The 18,117-nt window shown below is 38.6% G+C and overlaps 1 protein-coding gene across 5 annotated transcripts in view; it reads left to right on the top strand.

Annotated features, from left to right (window-relative positions):
- The window catches only part of FYB1 (FYN binding protein 1), a 63,350-nt gene that overhangs the window by 29,607 nt on the left and 15,626 nt on the right, over positions 1-18,117 (top strand). For all 5 annotated transcript variants that reach the window (XM_048930746.1, XM_048930745.1, XM_048930749.1 and 2 more), the window contains exons 3-8: positions 10,893-11,046; positions 12,477-12,535; positions 13,729-13,748; positions 14,532-14,578; positions 15,926-16,043; positions 17,549-17,705. In XM_048930746.1, the coding sequence (XP_048786703.1) occupies positions 10,893-11,046; positions 12,477-12,535; positions 13,729-13,748; positions 14,532-14,578; positions 15,926-16,043; positions 17,549-17,705 (555 nt within the window). The remainder of the gene's footprint in view (positions 1-10,892; positions 11,047-12,476; positions 12,536-13,728; positions 13,749-14,531; positions 14,579-15,925; positions 16,044-17,548; positions 17,706-18,117) is intronic.

Raw genomic sequence — 18,117 nt, 5'->3', positions numbered from 1 at the left:
GCAGTTGACTAAGCTAAATGCCATTTAGCCCAATCCTGAGTTGTGTATTCAGTATCTGAGATGCATAATTTAAGATTCTGAAGATGCACCTATTTATTCTGTTGAAGAAACCTAAATGATAGCTTGCTAGCAATTGCAAAATGATATCAACAGAGTAATTGAAATTGATCTGAGGTATTTCTGGTTTGAATTCAAGTATATTCCCAATATGTTCTTTGAATTAGTCTAGAAATTGCAAAGAACTGAATGAAAGACATGATGTGTTATGTAATTTTACAATCCAGTGTTCTACTAAACTGGGGTCAGTGCTGGATGAAAACAACAAAATGCCTTCGGGATTATACTGCATACAAAAGAAACCTTTATGGTGGATGTATTGAGAACACTAGGAAAACTTCTGAGGTAAAAAGAAAAAGACAGCTTTGAATTATTATGAAAGTTGACAAAGGGAACAAAAAGTGCTAGACAGAAAAACATTGAAGCTGATTCAATTGAATAATTTTCTCTAAGTTTTCTTTTTTCAGTTTTTGATATCTTCTTCTTTCCTAGGCCTGTTTGGTTCATATAGTGAAACGCTTTTGATGAATCTTCATCATTTGGTTGTATTCAATAGGTAACAAAACACAAATAATTTTGCTGTAACAAGGACACGTGTATTCCAAAATCTGGTCTTATCCTAGATAAAAATAAGATTACAATCTACACTAACAATTTTAAGTTAGAGCTCAAGAGAAATGATAAGAACTAGCTGAAAATTTCCATATTATTAAGTTCATTTGTGTTTTGCTTTACAGTTAATTGTAGCGATGGGTATCCAGAGTATCACATTAATTTACAGGTAATTTCATAGTGAAGTTGGAAACCATGTTCCTCAGTACAACATCTAAACATTTACTGAACTCCTCCAGGGATGGTGACTCCACCACCTCCCTGAACAGCTTGTTCCAGTGCCTGACCACTCTTTCAGAGAAGAAATTCCTCCTATGTCCAACCTGAATCTCTTCTGGCATAACTTGATGCCATTCCCTCTTAAACCATTGCTTGTGACATGGGAGAAAAGGCCGAACCCCACCTTGGTACAACCTCCCTTCGGGTAGTTACAGAGAGCAGTAAGGTCTCCCCTGAGCCTTCTCTTCTCCAGACTGAACAATCCCAGTTCCCTCAGCCATTCCTCCTAAGACTTGTGCTCCCGCTCCCTCACCACACACGCTGCCCTTCTCTGGACACATGCAATGGCCTCAATGTCTTTCTTCTGTTGAGGGGCCAAAAACTGAACGTAGTACTCAGGGTGCGGCCTCACTAAAACAGAGTACAGACAGATGATAATTTCTTTAATCCTGCTTGCTACACTATCTCTAATACAAGCCAGGATGCCATTGGTCTTCTCGGCCACTTAGGCACACTGCTGGCTCATGTTCAGCTGAGTGTTGATCAACATGTTGCTCATAAGATGCATCCTGAAGCCTGAAGTTCTCACTTCTAGCTAGATCCAAGCCAGTCCTCTGTGTTTGGCTTACAAAAATGCCTGCAATTCTCATACCTTTCAAGTCTGACATAGTTTCTCTTTGAGCTGGGATGCCTTTAATTTCTCCTAATTGTTTTAGTAATATATCCCTGGTGGTTCTCATACGTAAAACTGTACAATGTTGTATATTCTGTTCTATCTTGTCATTTCCTGGATCTATTTTGGTTCACATGAAGAAGGACTTTAGATGAACCTTCATTCTTTGATTGTATTATGCAAGTCACAGTGCACAAGTTAATAAAAATATTATAAAATAAATCCAATTTTCTGCACTGCTGAACACTCCTGAGTTCTAAATGGTTTTCCAAAACAACTTTCCCAGCTTTCATAGTTCCACTGTAGAAGTGAAATACTCTCCTGTAGATGACGCAGGTCTGATTACCATCATTTGTCTACTTTTGGATTCCTTGGAGGGAGAGCTGAGGTTTCACGTGCTTTTCCACAATCCTGTTTCTGAAAATAAATAAATTAATAATTTTTTAAAAAAGGAAACAGACATAAAGTGGGTCAGACTAGCAGCAGCTGTACTCGGCACTAGTGAGGCCACACTGTGGGAACTGTGTTCAGTTTTGAGCCCTTCACTACAAGAAAGACTGTGTGTCCAAAAAGTGGTAGCAAAGCTGGTGAAAGATTTGGAGCACAAGTTTTATGGGGAGCAGCTGAACTGGCATTGTTCACTCTAGAGAAGCAGAATCTCAGAGGAAACCTTATCACCCTGCAACTACCTGAAAGAGGATTGCAGTGAGGTGACGGTTGGCTTCTTCTCCCATGTAATTTACATCAAGACTAAAGGTAATAGCTGTAAGTTGCACTAGGAAAGGTTCAGGTTGAATATTAAGAAAAATTTCTTCTCTAAAAGAGTGATGAAGTATTGGAACAGGCTGCCCAGGGAAATGGTGGAGTCACCGGAGTCCCTGGAGATTTTCAAGAAAAGTGTAGATCTGGCCCTCAGTGACAAAGTTTAGGACAACCACAGGCATGGTTGATGGTTGGACTACATGGTCTTAATGGTTTTCCCAACCTCTGTGATTCTATGACTCTACAATTCTAGAATTCTACGATTCTAGTCTTTGAGGAAGACTGATTTAATTTATTGTTAATATAGAGTATGATGGTGAGAAAAAAGTAAACAGAAACAATAAACAAAAAAACCTTTCCCAACCCCTGCCTTCCCAGATTCAATTTCACTCCTGACTTCATTATAACTTCCCTATGCCAAGCAGTGTAGGGATGGGGAATGGGGGCTATGATCAGTCTGCAATGCTTTGTCACTGCCACTCCCTCATGGTCACCCCTGCTCAGTGCCTGGAACACCTCCTGCACTCCTGCATTAACTTTGGTGCCTGCAGGGCCCTTCTCATGTTTTTCTCAGTCCTCTCTTTCACTGCTGCTACGCGATGGGTTTTTTTTTTCCTTTTCTTAAATATGTTATCACAGAAGTGACGCAAGTTTTGCTGATGGGCTCAGCTTTGGCCATGGTGAGTCCCTTTTTGAAATGGCTGGAATCTTCTCACAGAAGCCACCACTGCACTCTCTTCACCCACCACCACCTAAACCACGCTACATAAACACAGCACAAAGCTTTATGCATATTATTTCATATTTGTCCTTCTAAAGACATGCACAAATCTTTTTAACCTGGAATGTCAATTTTTACTAGAAAGCAATAACTGTTTTCTTTTTATTAAATATACTCTCAAGCATGCACACACACACAAGTTGTGAAGTGTTCATAGAAAAATCAAGACTAAACTGAATGCTTAGATTTTACGTTTTTTATGGTATACTTTGGCAAATGTACTTTGACTTGAAAAGTCAAGACAGTTTTTTCTCAATTTCCAGAGCAAACATCTTGTAGGATTGAATCAGGTCTAGAAGAATACAGCTATCTTCATTAAACACAATTATATACATACTTCCACTAAAATTGCCATAAAAAATTTTATTTATATAGCTTCTATTCTGAAAGACAATAACTTCTCATGCTTCAATCTTCCATTTATCATTTGATACATTTTTTAAAGATCATTTTCATCAAGTTCTTTATATCTAGTTTCTGAAAATAATTAAGATCTTTTAGTTAGCCGAATACTTCTTATAGGAAATAGCTAGTTATTATGGAATGCTTTGCTATTTATTATTAAATACTAAAGAAACTATTCAGTACTGATAGAAAGAAATATATAATTTAAACATCAAGATCTTAGGAAGCTTTTTAAGCAGTATGCTGACAATTTTATCCTAAAGAATTTGTTTTATCGATGAACATATCTGATATTATCAGTTTTCTCCTGAAACTGAGCCTTCCTGAAATTTTAAATTTGGAACAGTGATGTTCCTTGTTCGCAGATCTGGAAGATAAATGATCAAAAAGCCCCTGATTTGAATGCAAGATTTTGTAGCATGGGAATTTTTTATGTAACTGACATTTCATATAGACTATCAGTGTTTGCACTTCTAAGGTTACTTTTTAAATAGAACTGTATGCTCTGCATGATGTCCTTGTTTTTTACATTGGACGAGTCAAAGAAATTGTCAAGCTCTTCATTCATTTGTTTAATTAATTTTAAACTACTACTATCTTGCATTTACTCCATCTCTATTCTATTCTTCTCCTGCATATATTTTTCCCGTACAATACAAAAATAATTGGCTCAGTTTTATAAATAATTCTCACTGAGAAAAGTAATAATAATGATCATTAAGGTTTGTTCATCAAACAACTGAAAGTTTTACCTACAGTTCAAAGGGGAATTAATATTGGTTCCACTTTAGATATGCTTCTGCATGTTACACATCAACTGTTTGAAATCACTTCCCTCATGCCAGTCAGCTCTGCTCAAAGTATTCTGAATATTCAATCTCATATTTAGCCACCATACAGCTCAAAACTGATTGTACGTCGAATGTTTTCAGATAGCAACCTCATTTGTAGATTTTTCTGGTGTTCTTTTACCCCTCATCTGTTTGTTTCTACAGTCTTGTCGTAGAGTAGAATGGGATATGCTGTCGTCAAGGTATGCAATCTGTGGTCTCTGTGCCATCTTGAGAATGTAAGGCACTGAAATACCACTTAACCGATGAAAATATTTCCCAGTTTAGATCAATGAGATGTTCTACGTGGAAAAGAGAGACAAATTTTCTATCTATCTGCTCAGATCCTGATTTCCATGCTGTATGAGCAAACATCAGCAATGTTTTCTTAAAACGGAAGGAGCTAAGCAGAGCTAAGTCTTCATTTTCCTCATTTCCCTCCTCCAAAATTTCCCTTTTGTGGGAGGTAACTTCCTCTGAATAATACTGAGAAACCACTTTTATCGTCTTAGATAAAGAACAGTCAGGAGAGCTGAGAAGAAAAGAAAAAAAATAAAGATTGTATTGAAATATGTCTTAAGGTAGGACCTGGACTCAAGGAAGGCAAAATCAAAACCATTTTGTGGTCTTTGTTTTACAGGCATGAGCAATGCCTCCTGTAATCTCAATGTCTGTACGGTTACAGCATGTCTGATAACAGCATATGAAAAGCACTGAGCTTCAGAAATCTTGCAAGCATAGCCTGTTTACTTTCAGCAGCTCCAAAGGAGCGTAATAATGAAACACGAAATAATGGCTTGTATCTAAATCAATATGCAGGTTAGGGAAGCAGAGCAGAGATCAGCTCTCTGCAAATTATGAATAAAGTAGGAAGTGGGTGATCAGCTGCTGCAAATGTTGCTGCAGGTTCTCAGCAAATTCTCTGTAAAACCCAGAAGCCTTCCCCAATCTTGTATGTAGAAATGGTGACACGTTTTGCAGTAAAACTGAAAAACAATACCACATCTGCAAATTAGCTCAAAAGAATTTTATTTTGTAAAACAAATGTTTACTTCAAAGTGCAAAACTTTTGACCAGCAATGTAACTGCCTAGAAAATCTTAGAAGTCCTTTTTTTTCATGGGAAAAAAAAAAAAAAATCATTTAGATGTATGAAATTCCAGGCATTTACCCTGTAAACCTCCTTCCTTACAGTAGCAGATTATTGTTAGTTTTTCTCTACATTAACAAAACCAGAAAGGGGTGACTCCTCATTGGTAGCACACTGTATCAGGAATCATAAAGAAGGAGGTCTTTCCATAGACTAAAGAAAGAGAGATGGTCTGGTTTTTAGGATACAAAATGAAGAAACAGCTTTTCCCCTCTATATACAAGAAAACTACTTCTTATGGAACAGGTTTTTCTATAATGTGTTTATTGATACATTTTTGGTGAAGTAGGTGAGATGAGAGTGAGCTTGAAATTACAGTGATCTGTAAATCCAGTTTCTATTTTTCAGTTTTTCTTCAGTTAGAAATTTCTGGATGGAGGCCTAGATGCTGTAGCCCAATACCTTACATGTAATGCACAGATCTTGCAGTTAAGGTTACAAAAGCAGCCTGGACGTGATCCTGGGCATCCTGCTCCAACTCTTCTTGCTTGAGCAGAGGTTGGACCAAACAGCCTCCTGAGGTCCTTTTCAGTCTCAGCAGGCATTCATAGTTGCTGCAATCCAGCCAAGGTTCAAGAAAAATATGAAGAGCTGAAGCTGTGCAGAATGGGATTGCTTCCTACCTCATGGGCAACTATCAAAACTATTATTTTTCATCATTGCTACTTAATAGCTTAGTGCCAAGGAATCACAGGTTGAACTTATCAGCAATTTGTACCTTCAACACATGGGAACTGAACTGCAGCTGTGAGTGCTTTACTGTGCTTTTTTCTTTGACTGCTTCTGATCTGCTCAGGCTGAGAATTTGATACTGTTCCTCATTTGTTTGCTAGCCTCTCATCCAAGCAATGAAACACCCTGATATTTAGGGAAGAGGATATATAGAAATGTGCCAGTTCAGCTTTGTCAGCATTGAAGCCCATATCATAAAACTTGCGAGTCTGAAAAAGACTGGGGAGAGTACGTCCTTGCTGAAGCACTGGCTCTCATCAGATTCCTGTTTCATCTCAGCACTGCTCGTTGTGATTGTGTGTCTTCCTTCAGTAAGGAATACAGGTGCTGCTGGGGTTTTCCTCCAGGTCTGCTAAGTGTTTCTGGTGTCAGTATCTCAGGGCTGAGAAATGCAGCATTTTGAGGCAGTCATGGATGACTTTTAGTAAGGAGAAAAAGGGTATCATCCCTTTTTACTAACCTTAAACTTGTGTGTGACTGCACAGAGTACAGAGGTGCCAAGGAATTGGGTTTATCTGTTTATATTTTGTTTCCATGCTTTTGTTGTTGCTGTTGTTTGTTTGTTTTCTATAGTTTCTCTTTGAATTCACACAGTAAAGCATGGGTGTTACTGAGAACTATCATACTCAGGCTGATTTTTACTAAAATTATAATGCAGAATACCTGGATGAAAAGCGAAGATGAGTTCTGTCTCTAGATGTTGTATTAGCTACTGAAGATATTTCATTATCTCCTTCACAAGTCAGCAATGGCAAGGGTCAAGGTATATACATTACATCAAGACAACTTCAGTGTCCTGAATTTCCTGATATACAAATGTTCTGCAGGAATGCAGGTGACCTCTGCTAACTGCACATACAGAAATGGTTAGAAAAGGCTCCCCAAGCCCATAGGAGAACAGTTTAGAGTGTTCTGTGCTCAGTTCTGCTGTGAGTGCTACAGCTGTAAGGATGATTTTAAAAGTTTAGTATCAATCACAATTAGCAGCAATTTTTAATTATTTTTATGGAAAGTTTCTATGGCAAACTTCTCTTAGCTTCTCTACAGCTGCACATGACTTGAGGAACTAATTCCATTTCATCCAGTCTTTCATTTCTTTGTCAAGAATTTCAGTTTCTTTATCTGCTTTCTCAGCACCTCCTGGTATGTGAAAAAGCAAAGAACAGAGAAGAGGCCATTTGGAAGTAGTGTTAGTAATCAAAGCTGTCATGCAGTGATGGTCCATCACATTGTTTTCTGTGGCTTCCCTTAGGCGCCTCCTTAACCAGGAGACAGTTTTGATTTAATCTCTCATACTGACTGTCCAGAGCTGATTTCAGTTCCTGTACCAGCACAGAACCTTTCTGAATCCTCGGAGTACCAGGGAGAGAAGGGGATAAAATTAAGTTGCTCCAATACAAATAGATAGATAGATAGATAGATAGATAAATTTCTACTGAAACATCATATAGCTTTGTCTCTGTAAGCCTCCTAACAGCCTTTTCATACTGAGTGTTGCCTTCCTATTTCACTCATCCCATTATTTTCAGTATTAGAACTGAAGCATTTTATACTCAGAGCAGTCTCAGTTTGTGTAGGTGTAGGTAATTGCACTTCTAAATCACTTCAACAGTTAGAGAACAGAAAAAGCTATGTTTCCATTACCATGATAACTATTCAGTTTATCTAAGCTTCAAGCAATGAAAATAGATAAAAACAGATAGGTTGTTCAATCCTCATACTTAAAAAGAATTAAAAGGTGTTTAATCTAAAATGCATATGGAGTTCTTTCCTGACATTTTTTCTTTTTGCTTTGATTTGGCTCTTGAGAGGGTGGAAGGAGTACTATGCACAGGAACTTGAGCAGAATCATTACTTAGTCCTACAAACTAATCACAGTGAAGCAATACTGTAGCATGATGTATCACTGTGGAAAAGTTGATATGGGATTGACAGTTAAAACACAAAAATTTCAGAGTATAATCAATACCAAATAACATCACTTTTATGAAAACAGTCTTTCTGCCCTCATTCTCTGATTAGAATCCGCTTGAAAGGATCCAGCAGCAGAGAAATGCTTAAACAGTCAGTTGTATTAATCTTCATCAGGGACTTTGGAGAAATAAGGGATTATTGCTGGTAGTCTCAATGAATAGAGACTCCAAACAGAAAAATGACAATTAAATAAAAGTGAAGTGAAAATTAAGTAGTTCAGTGCCTTGTAAAAAAAAGATCTAGATAAGACAGAGGATAAACAACTTGACAGCTGAAAAAGGACAGTGATGTGACAAGGTCTAATACATAACAATTTTGAGACAAAAACACTAATTTTTTTGAGTTCTACCCTTAAGAAATCTTTGTACAATTAGAAAGTTTTGAGAAAAAAATCTTTTTGCTAATTCTCCTTAGATTGATATTTGGTTGCCTGCAGTTCCAAACCAGGAAAACTAGAAAATGCTTCCTAATAGCTAGTGCTGGTCTTTAAGCTCATTACTTCTTGTCTTCTCTGCCGTATAAATGGAGAAGCAGGGGGTGATTTTTGTTGTTGTTTTTATCTTTTATTTTTTTGAAAAGAACTGTTTTACTTTGCCAGAGACTTTTATGTATTCTTTTTTGCTTTTTTGCTTTCCTTCAGTCTTGTCATCTTCACCAAAATAAGCACAATTCATTCAGGTCTCAGGAATTCACTTTTTCAAGATCTCTAATCATTCCCACTTTGGCTCTTTCCAGCTGGTGCACGTTATCAGTGCTGCAGTCTCTTCAGTACTCGGTATTATTTCACATTGTTCTGGGGCTAGGCTTTTGAAGAAAACTGCACTTTCGGCATTAAAATTTTATGATCTCACACATTTTAATCTCATCAAATTTACTTTTGTTGATATGTATGTTCAGGTATTGCTTCAAGAAGCCATGAGCTACTTACTGACTGCTTGGAGGGGAGCCTGGGTCAGGTGGTCCTAACAGCCCCTTCCCAATATGGGTTGATGTAGACTTTGTGATTCTTGCCAGCATATTGTCATTACAGTGCACTTGCATGGGGAGAAGGAGAGACTGCACAAGTCCATGGAAGATAATTTTTTTGAGAACTGTTAACATGCAGAAGCCGCGTTTAGCTTATCTAAACTCACAGCAGTTACAGCCTAGGAGGTTATCAGGAAGAAGTACTGTTCATGCACACATGAGCAGCAAATGGCTGGCCAGCACTGTAGATGGGTACATGACAAATTCAGTTTGTTCTGGTATTTGTTACCAAAAATAGGTAAAATAAACATAGTATAGCAACTACCCTGTCACATTCATGTCTACTAATGCAAGGAGATAAGAATAACTCCTGTTTTCTGCCGCCAACAATGATCTGAAGTGGAGAAATGAAGCACAGAACATTTATATTGCCCACCATTTTATTCTGTAATACAATAGGCTTCAGGCTCCTCATTCTGTCTCACGATATTGTTAAAATGACATCATCCCAAAAGAGACAGGTAATGGGATTCTTAACAATTTTTTTGTGCATGCGTTATGGATAAATTAAACATTCTATTTTATAAATTTACAAAAAGAGAATCTGTACAAGAGCTTTTTCCATTGAATTTCAAATTCCCAAATTCCCAAACAGCTAAGGAAAGCTCTTTCAGTAGTCTTACACAGTTTCAGCCTGGATATTAACCACTACTAAATACTTCTTGCTTTGTGTTTAAGCCACTTCTTTTTCCCAACAATTTGGAAGATTACTCTGTTCACGACAAGATATTCATCTCACTACACAGGTGTAAACTTGAAGAGGACCTCCAGAAGACAAAAGGGTTCTTTTTGATTGTTGTTGGTTTAACTGACATGTGAATACCCTTTCTCCTCCTGCTCCTCTCTTTTTCAGATTTTGCTGGACTTTGCTCCATACAGCTGGGAAGAATTCCTTCTGGGTAGCTTTTAATCCACTAATGCTAGTTAAAATATAATCCTGTGCTTAACATCATGGCATCCAGGCAGTGATTTTATTTGAATATGTGTCAGTAACTTCTCTGAATGTGAACTCTCAAAGCAACAGTTAGAACAGTTTTGGTTGCAGCCTCTGTGTGGAGCACACATTCAGTGCAGTACACAGTGCAGTCTACTCATAATTATGGCTTCTGTGTTTCTCCTGCACTGCATCATCTTGTTTTTAAGACTACACCTGTTTGTTGAGGGTGTAACTTCCCACATTGCATCTTTTCTAGAATAGGCTTGCCAGTTAAAAAACTAGATCCTATCTTCTATAGCTGACATTACAAACCTACTTCAAGCTGTACAGAGTTCTGTACAGCTTTTAATTGATACCAAAAAGTCTTTTCATTTCTCATCCTTTCCCTTTAAACTTTGTTTCTGAGCAAGGAAAACTCCAGCAAGACTGCATCACTGCTTCTGTGGCACTGATCATTGCAGGCGCACTGTAGAATGAATGATAATTCAAGAGCACAACAGCTTATACATTGGACAAACTGATGTTTTAGTATCTTATTCATATGTTTGCAAAAACATTTTCAAGGACTGTTGTAGGCATTAAATTCTTCTAGGCAGAAGGTTTCCATTTTCTATGCTTCTTGAGCTGTTTGCTTGGTTAATTTAGTCTGTTCTGTTTTGTTTATTATTATTATTATTATTATTATTATTATTATTATTATTATTATTATTATTATTTTGTTTGCTTGCTTTTCAGGACCTAAGAATGAAGGGTTTAAACAAATGGCCCCTTCCCCAGCAGCAGCCTCCCCACCTGCACCACCTCCTCCACCAGCCTCTCACCCATCCCTGCACACCCCTGCAGCTCCCAGCCTGCCACCCAGAAATGTCAAGCCCAGCTCTGAAACAATGTAAGTGAGCTTAACATCCGAGGTCCTTTGTCTTCTCTCCTATTTCTGCCTATTTGTTCATGTAATAGCAGCTGAAGATGGTTTTCCAGTTTTCTGGGCATTTTGCTCATGTTACCCTGTCCCTCCCTGTACGGAAAAGTTTCTATTCTCTGTGCATTTAGTTGTTTCCCCATATAGCGTTATCTGTAAGAACGCTTTCTCTGCCCCTTGCTAAGGCGGTAGGGGAGGGAGCAGACAGACACCCTGCTGGCTTTTGTACTCCAAAGAGGGGTACATTTCGTCTGCTTGCAGAAAGTCGGCCGAGTCAATAACGCAAGCCGACGCAAGCGCATCTTTCCGGAGGGAAAGAGTCAGAAGGGTCAGTCTGTCTTAGCTGACACCCCCCCGTGCAAGCGCGAGGAACCGAGCTCAGCGGTGGGTGTGAAACCGCACGACGGAACGCAGCCTGGCCGCCCGCGATAATATTAGAAGCCTCTGTTACGCCTCGGTCTTACTTCGCCCTTCTTCGAAAAGCCGCCAGCTAATCGGGAAACCTACAGCAGCGACGAGGAGAGAGCACTTCTTTACGGCGTGCAAAGTGACCGGAAACAAGCCGAGGATAATATCGAGCTCTCCTCCTGCCAGCAGCTGGCTTCAAAGAGCAGACGGGGAGATAGATGGGGAGCCGGGAGCGCCCGGCAGCGCCCTAGGCTCTGCTGCACCCGGGAGCCGCACTGCGTCCCCCCCTGGCGGCGGCGGCCCCGCTCGGTGTTTGTTAGGGGGTTCTCGTTTTCCCCTCCTCGCTCCCGTGACGCCTCTCTGATGAATGAATGCTCGGGTCGATAGTCCTCATTCGACTATTATAAAGTGTTCAAAAGTTAGAGATCTCCAATGTAATTGCCGGCTAAATTTTCAGTTTCTTACTTCTCTCGGTTTGACAGCACTTTTAGATCCAACACCAGAGCCCTTGTACCCGGCCCACCCTTACGATGTGGTTTCTCCCGTCCCTTGTTTGCACTTGCCATACAAGTCAGGGAGCAATTTGTGGAGCTATATTTAACGTTGTGCAAAACATCTGGCATTCTGCTTGTACGTTGTGTGAGAAGCCCTCACCTGTGAGCGTGATTAAGATGACCAACACACTCGGTTGGGTCAGCCCATCTGCCTACTGCATTTCTCATACCGCACCCATCTCCATGGTATCTGGGTGCCTTCAGCTCATTTTCTCCATTCATACTCCGGATCAAGGTGTCCCTTGTGTGAGAAACCGAATCGCAGGAAGAGCAGCTTAGGGAATTGCACGAGTACTTAAGGAACGTATGAGGCTTAACAGAGTGCCCTGCCTTTCTGTAAAATAATTGAAGAAAGCACCAGAAAAAAATAGTTATATGAAAATACAATCATAAAATCATCTTTATAGCTTTCACATGTTCCCTTTTTCTTATTTACAGAAATCCAGACACTGAAGAAAATTATGATGACGTTGAATTTCTTTTACAGGGTAGGATGGGTAAGTTCTAATTAATAACAGCTATATGAAGCTGTAAGTAAATTGCATTTATAAGAGAAGCAAAGACATATTTATCTTAATGTGTTTGTGAATGATTCGTGTAAGTGATTATGCTGGTACTGCAGTTTTATGAGTGAAGAAGTTTTTCTCATATAGCTGTTTTACAATTAATATGACATACTCACAAGAACTGCTTTAAATATCTCTATTCCACTCTCTTCCCCTACTCCGTTTTTATTTTGTTGTTCTGTTAAATGTACTGGGACAGCAAATTACCAGATTTGAAAATCAGAACCCAAATGAATGCAGTTCGTTCAGAGCCAAAGCTGTGTGCCCTGGTGAAACAGGCATTGTTTTATACTTGATTAAGAAAATAATAATATATTCATTGTGCTTTTAGTGTTTTTTCTTTCTGATCTGCCTTCTGTAAGAGGCAGTGAGTGGCTGTGTTGTATCAGGAGCAGCCAGAGAAGCAAGCAGATTGCAACACAAAGAATTTCAGACTGCCTTCTGATCTCTGCTCTGGAGGCATCAGTCTGTGCCAGGCACAATATGCGTCCTTTAGCATGATGGCCATCTGTGCTGTACAGCAGTGTGGGTGCTGGAGCAGCATCTGAGCCCAAGCTCTTTGCTTACCTAGCTTACCTGTGCAGGGAGGAGGAAATGGTGGATTCAGATTTCCTTCTCCTGCAGCCCAGGGCAGACACTGGCTTAACAGGAAAACCTTTGCACCCCCTATTCAGCTGCAGGGCTGGTGCAAGAAAGTTTTATGTGGTCTGCTCACACTGATTTGTCTTTTTTTAACGTTGATTTTCTCGTGTAAGTAGACATTTTTGCATAAAAATTGCATAGGTATATTAGTGTCACTGAAGAATCTTGAAAACAAATTTTTCACTTCTAAAAATGTAGTGAAATATGCTATTTTTTAGAAAACAGCAGGTGAAATAAAATGTTTATGGCAGGTATTTCTACTTTACAAAGTACAAGAAAAAATACCTTGAAAACCTCTGTTTTTTTCACTCTCAGATCCTAATTGAAAGCAAGAGTCTACATTTATTTCCAGTTAATGCCACTTATGTTTCAGCAGTCTGTGAAGAGTTAACTCTAGGGTGGATTGCTTTCGTACAACAAAAAAATAATATCCTATGTTGGTTTTTTTTTTTTTTTTTTTTTTTGTTGTTGTTGTTAAACAGGTCCTGGAAATAAAGATGGGGTAAGCATTATCCTCCCTGATAAATTTATTCATTTTACTGCAAGTTACTTCCAATTAATTAGAAAATTAGTTGTGGAGCTAATCCAGCCATATTGACAATAAACTGTAGAAGTACTTATTATGAAGGGCATAAATAAAACTGTGTAAGCAGAGCAACCTGGAGCTAATTATCAAAGCTGGCTTGACACCAGTACTTGGTTTTTATTTTTTAAGAAAAGAGTGTTTAACAAAAAAAGAGTGTAAAAAAAACCTTTTATTTCTTCTGACATTTAATCTTACTGAGCTTTCCCAGAAACAAGGGCCCTGTTCTATTTTGGTAGTGAATGACTTGCATCAGTTAAGCACAGGTTTGTCTGGATGTATTCAAGTACCTAATCTGTCTTCCATTTTGATCCCAAGCATTCCAGACTGGGATATTAGTTGCTGCTATTAACCGTGCCACTTTCATCATGGCAGTGCAGTAATCACTGCAGATAAAGGCTTTCCAGGACTAGCATTGCAATTAAAACAGCCACTTTTGATGAAGCATTGTGCTACTGTTACTGTAATAGTAACAATTCAGGGCTTTCTAACTGGGATATCACAAATATAAAGTCAGGAGAAAAAAAAAAAAAAAAAAAGAAAAAAGAATGAGTCTGAAAATGTAGTAACTAGACTTGAGAACATCTGAATTTACATCTTGCTGTAAATGTTTTTATATAGTCCATATGAAGTTCATATAACAGGTGCATTTTCTTCTTTCCAGATGTATCTTAGCCACTGAAAATGATTTTTGTCTTACAGGACCAAGGAAGTGATAGCGAGATGTACGAGGACATAAATGACATCAGGTATTAATTTTAAACCCTGTAGCCTATTGTATCTTTATTAGCAAAAGCTTCCTACAAAGGGTGCTTCATCTGGCACAATAGTGTGATTCCAGTGCAATAGCTGCCAAGCATTATTGGATTCATTCATTTCACTTAGAGAAAGTCAGATTGTTCACAGTTTTTTTCCAACTTATATCTTATATGCCCTGGGGTGAAAAAAAATTCTGTAATAAAAAAATGTGATTACTGTGAGCTAGGTAACAGGAAAGTCTGATTTCTGATCTAATGAACGTGTACGAATCACTATTTCGAATTACAGCTTAGGAGCAAAAGTAAAGTCAGGCCCCTCAATATTATTGTACCAGGGAGATCCTTTTGTTTTAGCTGCTCTTTGTATATAAATGTACATAAATGAATTTCTTTCATTTGGCTGGATTTACAACTCTCATGGCCCAAGACTCCTGGCATTTCTGTAGAGCTGAAATCAGAGCTCTGCTCACCCTTTAGCCCTTCATTCTGAGGAGTGTCTCATTGCACTAATGGCTAAATATATGGGATTCATTATATGCCAGAATGTAAAGAAACATTCTAATTCCTTCAGAATAAACAAGATTCTAAAGTTCCTACACCAGAATATCATTTCAGAAGTATAATGACTTTCAGCAGTAATTTCTTGTTGGGTTCCCTTTGAAGATAGTTAGTTTTGAAGCAATATAGCCAAAAGAAGTACTGCTCATTCACTTAGTATTTTTATTTATAGATCTTTCTTTTTAATTTTATTTTTTAATTTGAACACATCAATTCAGCAAAAGTATTGATAAAGCAAGAGGGAGCCTCACTCAATTGGTTCTGTAGGGTCTGCAGAGCATAGCTCTTCCAGCCAATCTTCTGGCAGCAACCTGCAAGGCTTTAACTATAGTCCTACTTACATCCCCACCTCTTAGTACCATCCAGCATGCAAGGCATCACAGGCAATGAACCCTGGTGTATTAGGCACACTTACAGTGCACTGCATTTTAGTTCAGGCTTCGGTTTGGGTTTTGTGAACCACTGATAGCCTGGATATGTATTTGGCATCTATGTTGCTGCCAGTTTCCAAGCCTCCTTACCAAAATCAGTTCAGAGATGTTTGGACATGCACCTGCAGAGCTGGCCTTCCTTTCTGCTACACTGTCCTCTTGATAAACAGCTACTTTAAATTATGTATGTGGTATGAGAGGGCTGCTTCTTCAATTTTTTGCAACCGCATTTGGGTTTAGAATTTGCATCTTTGGTTTCACTGGGAGAAGTAGTCTTCTGTCACATGTAGCTGTTTTTTGACATTGGGTAAGAAACCTCTATTGAGATTTGCATTGCTCTTAATTCTAGAACATCAAAGGAAAAAGAGAAGAAGTCGGAAAAGGAAGAAAAGAAAAGATTGGATCAAGAAAAGAAAGAACAAAAGGAAAAAGAAAAGAAAGAGCAGGAAATAAGGAAGAAGTTCAAAGTAAGCACTTTGTTTTGTAAACTGGGCAAAGACATCTAAGATTCATTAATTAACATTGCTGAGTTCAAAATAGTTTGCAGACAGCTGAGATCTGTATTTGTTGTGCTAGGTAGGTCAAGCACCTGGATAAATCCTGAGTACAGTTTTCATCTACCCTTTCATGTTTGGCATACGCCTGATTTCAGACTCTGTACTGAAGGCAAAGATGTTTTTTCAGTGTTTATGCTGTTTTCATTAAATTCCCTTATGTTCTACTTATGAAAAGAAAAAAAGCCATAAAAGCATTTCTCTTTACTTCTTAGTTTAAAATAATTTTCCTTCACTGAATAGCACCAAAAGTCCTTTATAAAAGTGAAACTGGGGACCATATACTTCTTACTGTTTGCTTAACTCAAGCTAGACACAACCATATTGAGCCTCTAAGAGATTTCAGCACTAAATAGCATCACATTGCCCTTGTCTTGGTCCCCATCTCAAAGGGACTTCCAGCCTAAGGAAGGGAGTATGGTACATTTGTATGGGAGCTATGGTTACTGTCAGAGCCTAGGATCTGAGTTATGAGGTAGTTCTGCTTTCTGTCATTTTTATGGAGCCGGTGGTCAGCACGCTCCCACAGTTTACAAAATTGCCAATCATTTTCTTTTAATTGATGCTTATTTGTGATGTTCCTACTCTGTTGCTTTTGGTTTCATTGTACATAGTAGGTGGATTTATTTTCCTCCCTTTCTATTATGCACTGTACACAGTGAAGCCATAGTGATTCTCCCACATCATGGCCTTGCACTGGTGACAAAAGACTGATATGAGTCAAAGAGCAAATATTAAAGGAAAATATTAAAGGAAAATATTAATAGTTAATAGTGGTTTAGCTGATGTTTCTCGGGGGTTAGCCACATATCTACTTCATATAGGAATAGATTTTCCTAAGATAGCCTATAGTTGTTACCAGCCAAACCCTACTGCAACACTACTGACAGGGTAAAGCCACAGAAGTTAAAATCCAAACAAGTTTCCTCTCAGCATACATAAAGAGACTCCTGAATTCTACCAAACTGAGTGATCAACACTTTAAGGTGCTTGTAGGATCACTTATAAAGCATAACTTTCTGCACATAACTTATGTGGAAGACTTTCTTAATCTTACTGGAGGTTTCTTCGTATCAGTAATTCTGCTGTAACTACACGGAGCTGCCCAGTAGAATCAAATACAAATCTGTTCTGTGAGAAACAGTTCCACAGGTTGATTTTAGTCCTCTGTCACTGTGCTTCTGCCACTCACTCAGCTGTTTTTTACTGTCTGGTTGCCTTCTCTTTTAACACTCAGTTTTAACTGTAGTTCATAAGTTGGAAGTAGGGGTGATGTCTTTGTATTTGCCTACAGTATTTTAAATGCCAGTGAAACAAATAATCATCATGATAGTTATTTTATCTTTTGTGTGAATGTTCGGGAAAGAACTGCATTTTTCTACATCTGTGACTTCTTTTGTTGCTTTTTTTCTCCGCAGTTAACAGGACCCATCCAAGTCCTTCATCAGGCACGGGCTTGTGTTGACAGCAAGGGAGGAAAGAATGAACTGACTGTCAAGCAGGGGGATCAAATTGAAATCATTCGTCTAACAGACAACCCAGAAGGAAAGTGGCTGGGCAGGATAAAAGGATGTTGTAAGTTCTGCTTCTTCACTGCGCTCCTGAATGTTTTCACTACAGAACAGGGAACATGTGTGTGCATGCAGCATTTCACCAAAAGAGTCACCTTAACAAGACTGAGCCACTGATCATCAAAGCAGTAATTACTACCATGAGCCCTGCTGTCCTTACCCGGCATGCAGGTCTCAGTACATAGCAGCAAGTTACTGTACAACATAATGTAGCATCAGCAGGCACTACAAGAAGTTAGGAACTATTCTAGGCATACACTTGGATCTTCAAGGACCTGTTGAGAGGTAATTCAATATCATCTTTCAAAATAACATCAGAATTTGGCTCCATGCAAGTAATGATGTTGGCTTTTTCAAATTGTTCTAAGAGAAATAAAATGGATGTACCTAAATTAGAAGCAGAGAATAGAAGATCT

This window comes from Lagopus muta, chromosome Z (genome assembly GCF_023343835.1).
Source record: "Lagopus muta isolate bLagMut1 chromosome Z, bLagMut1 primary, whole genome shotgun sequence".
In the NCBI taxonomy this organism is placed as follows: Eukaryota; Metazoa; Chordata; class Aves; order Galliformes; family Phasianidae; genus Lagopus; species Lagopus muta.
This window is presented reverse-complemented; position numbering and strand designations above follow the sequence as displayed.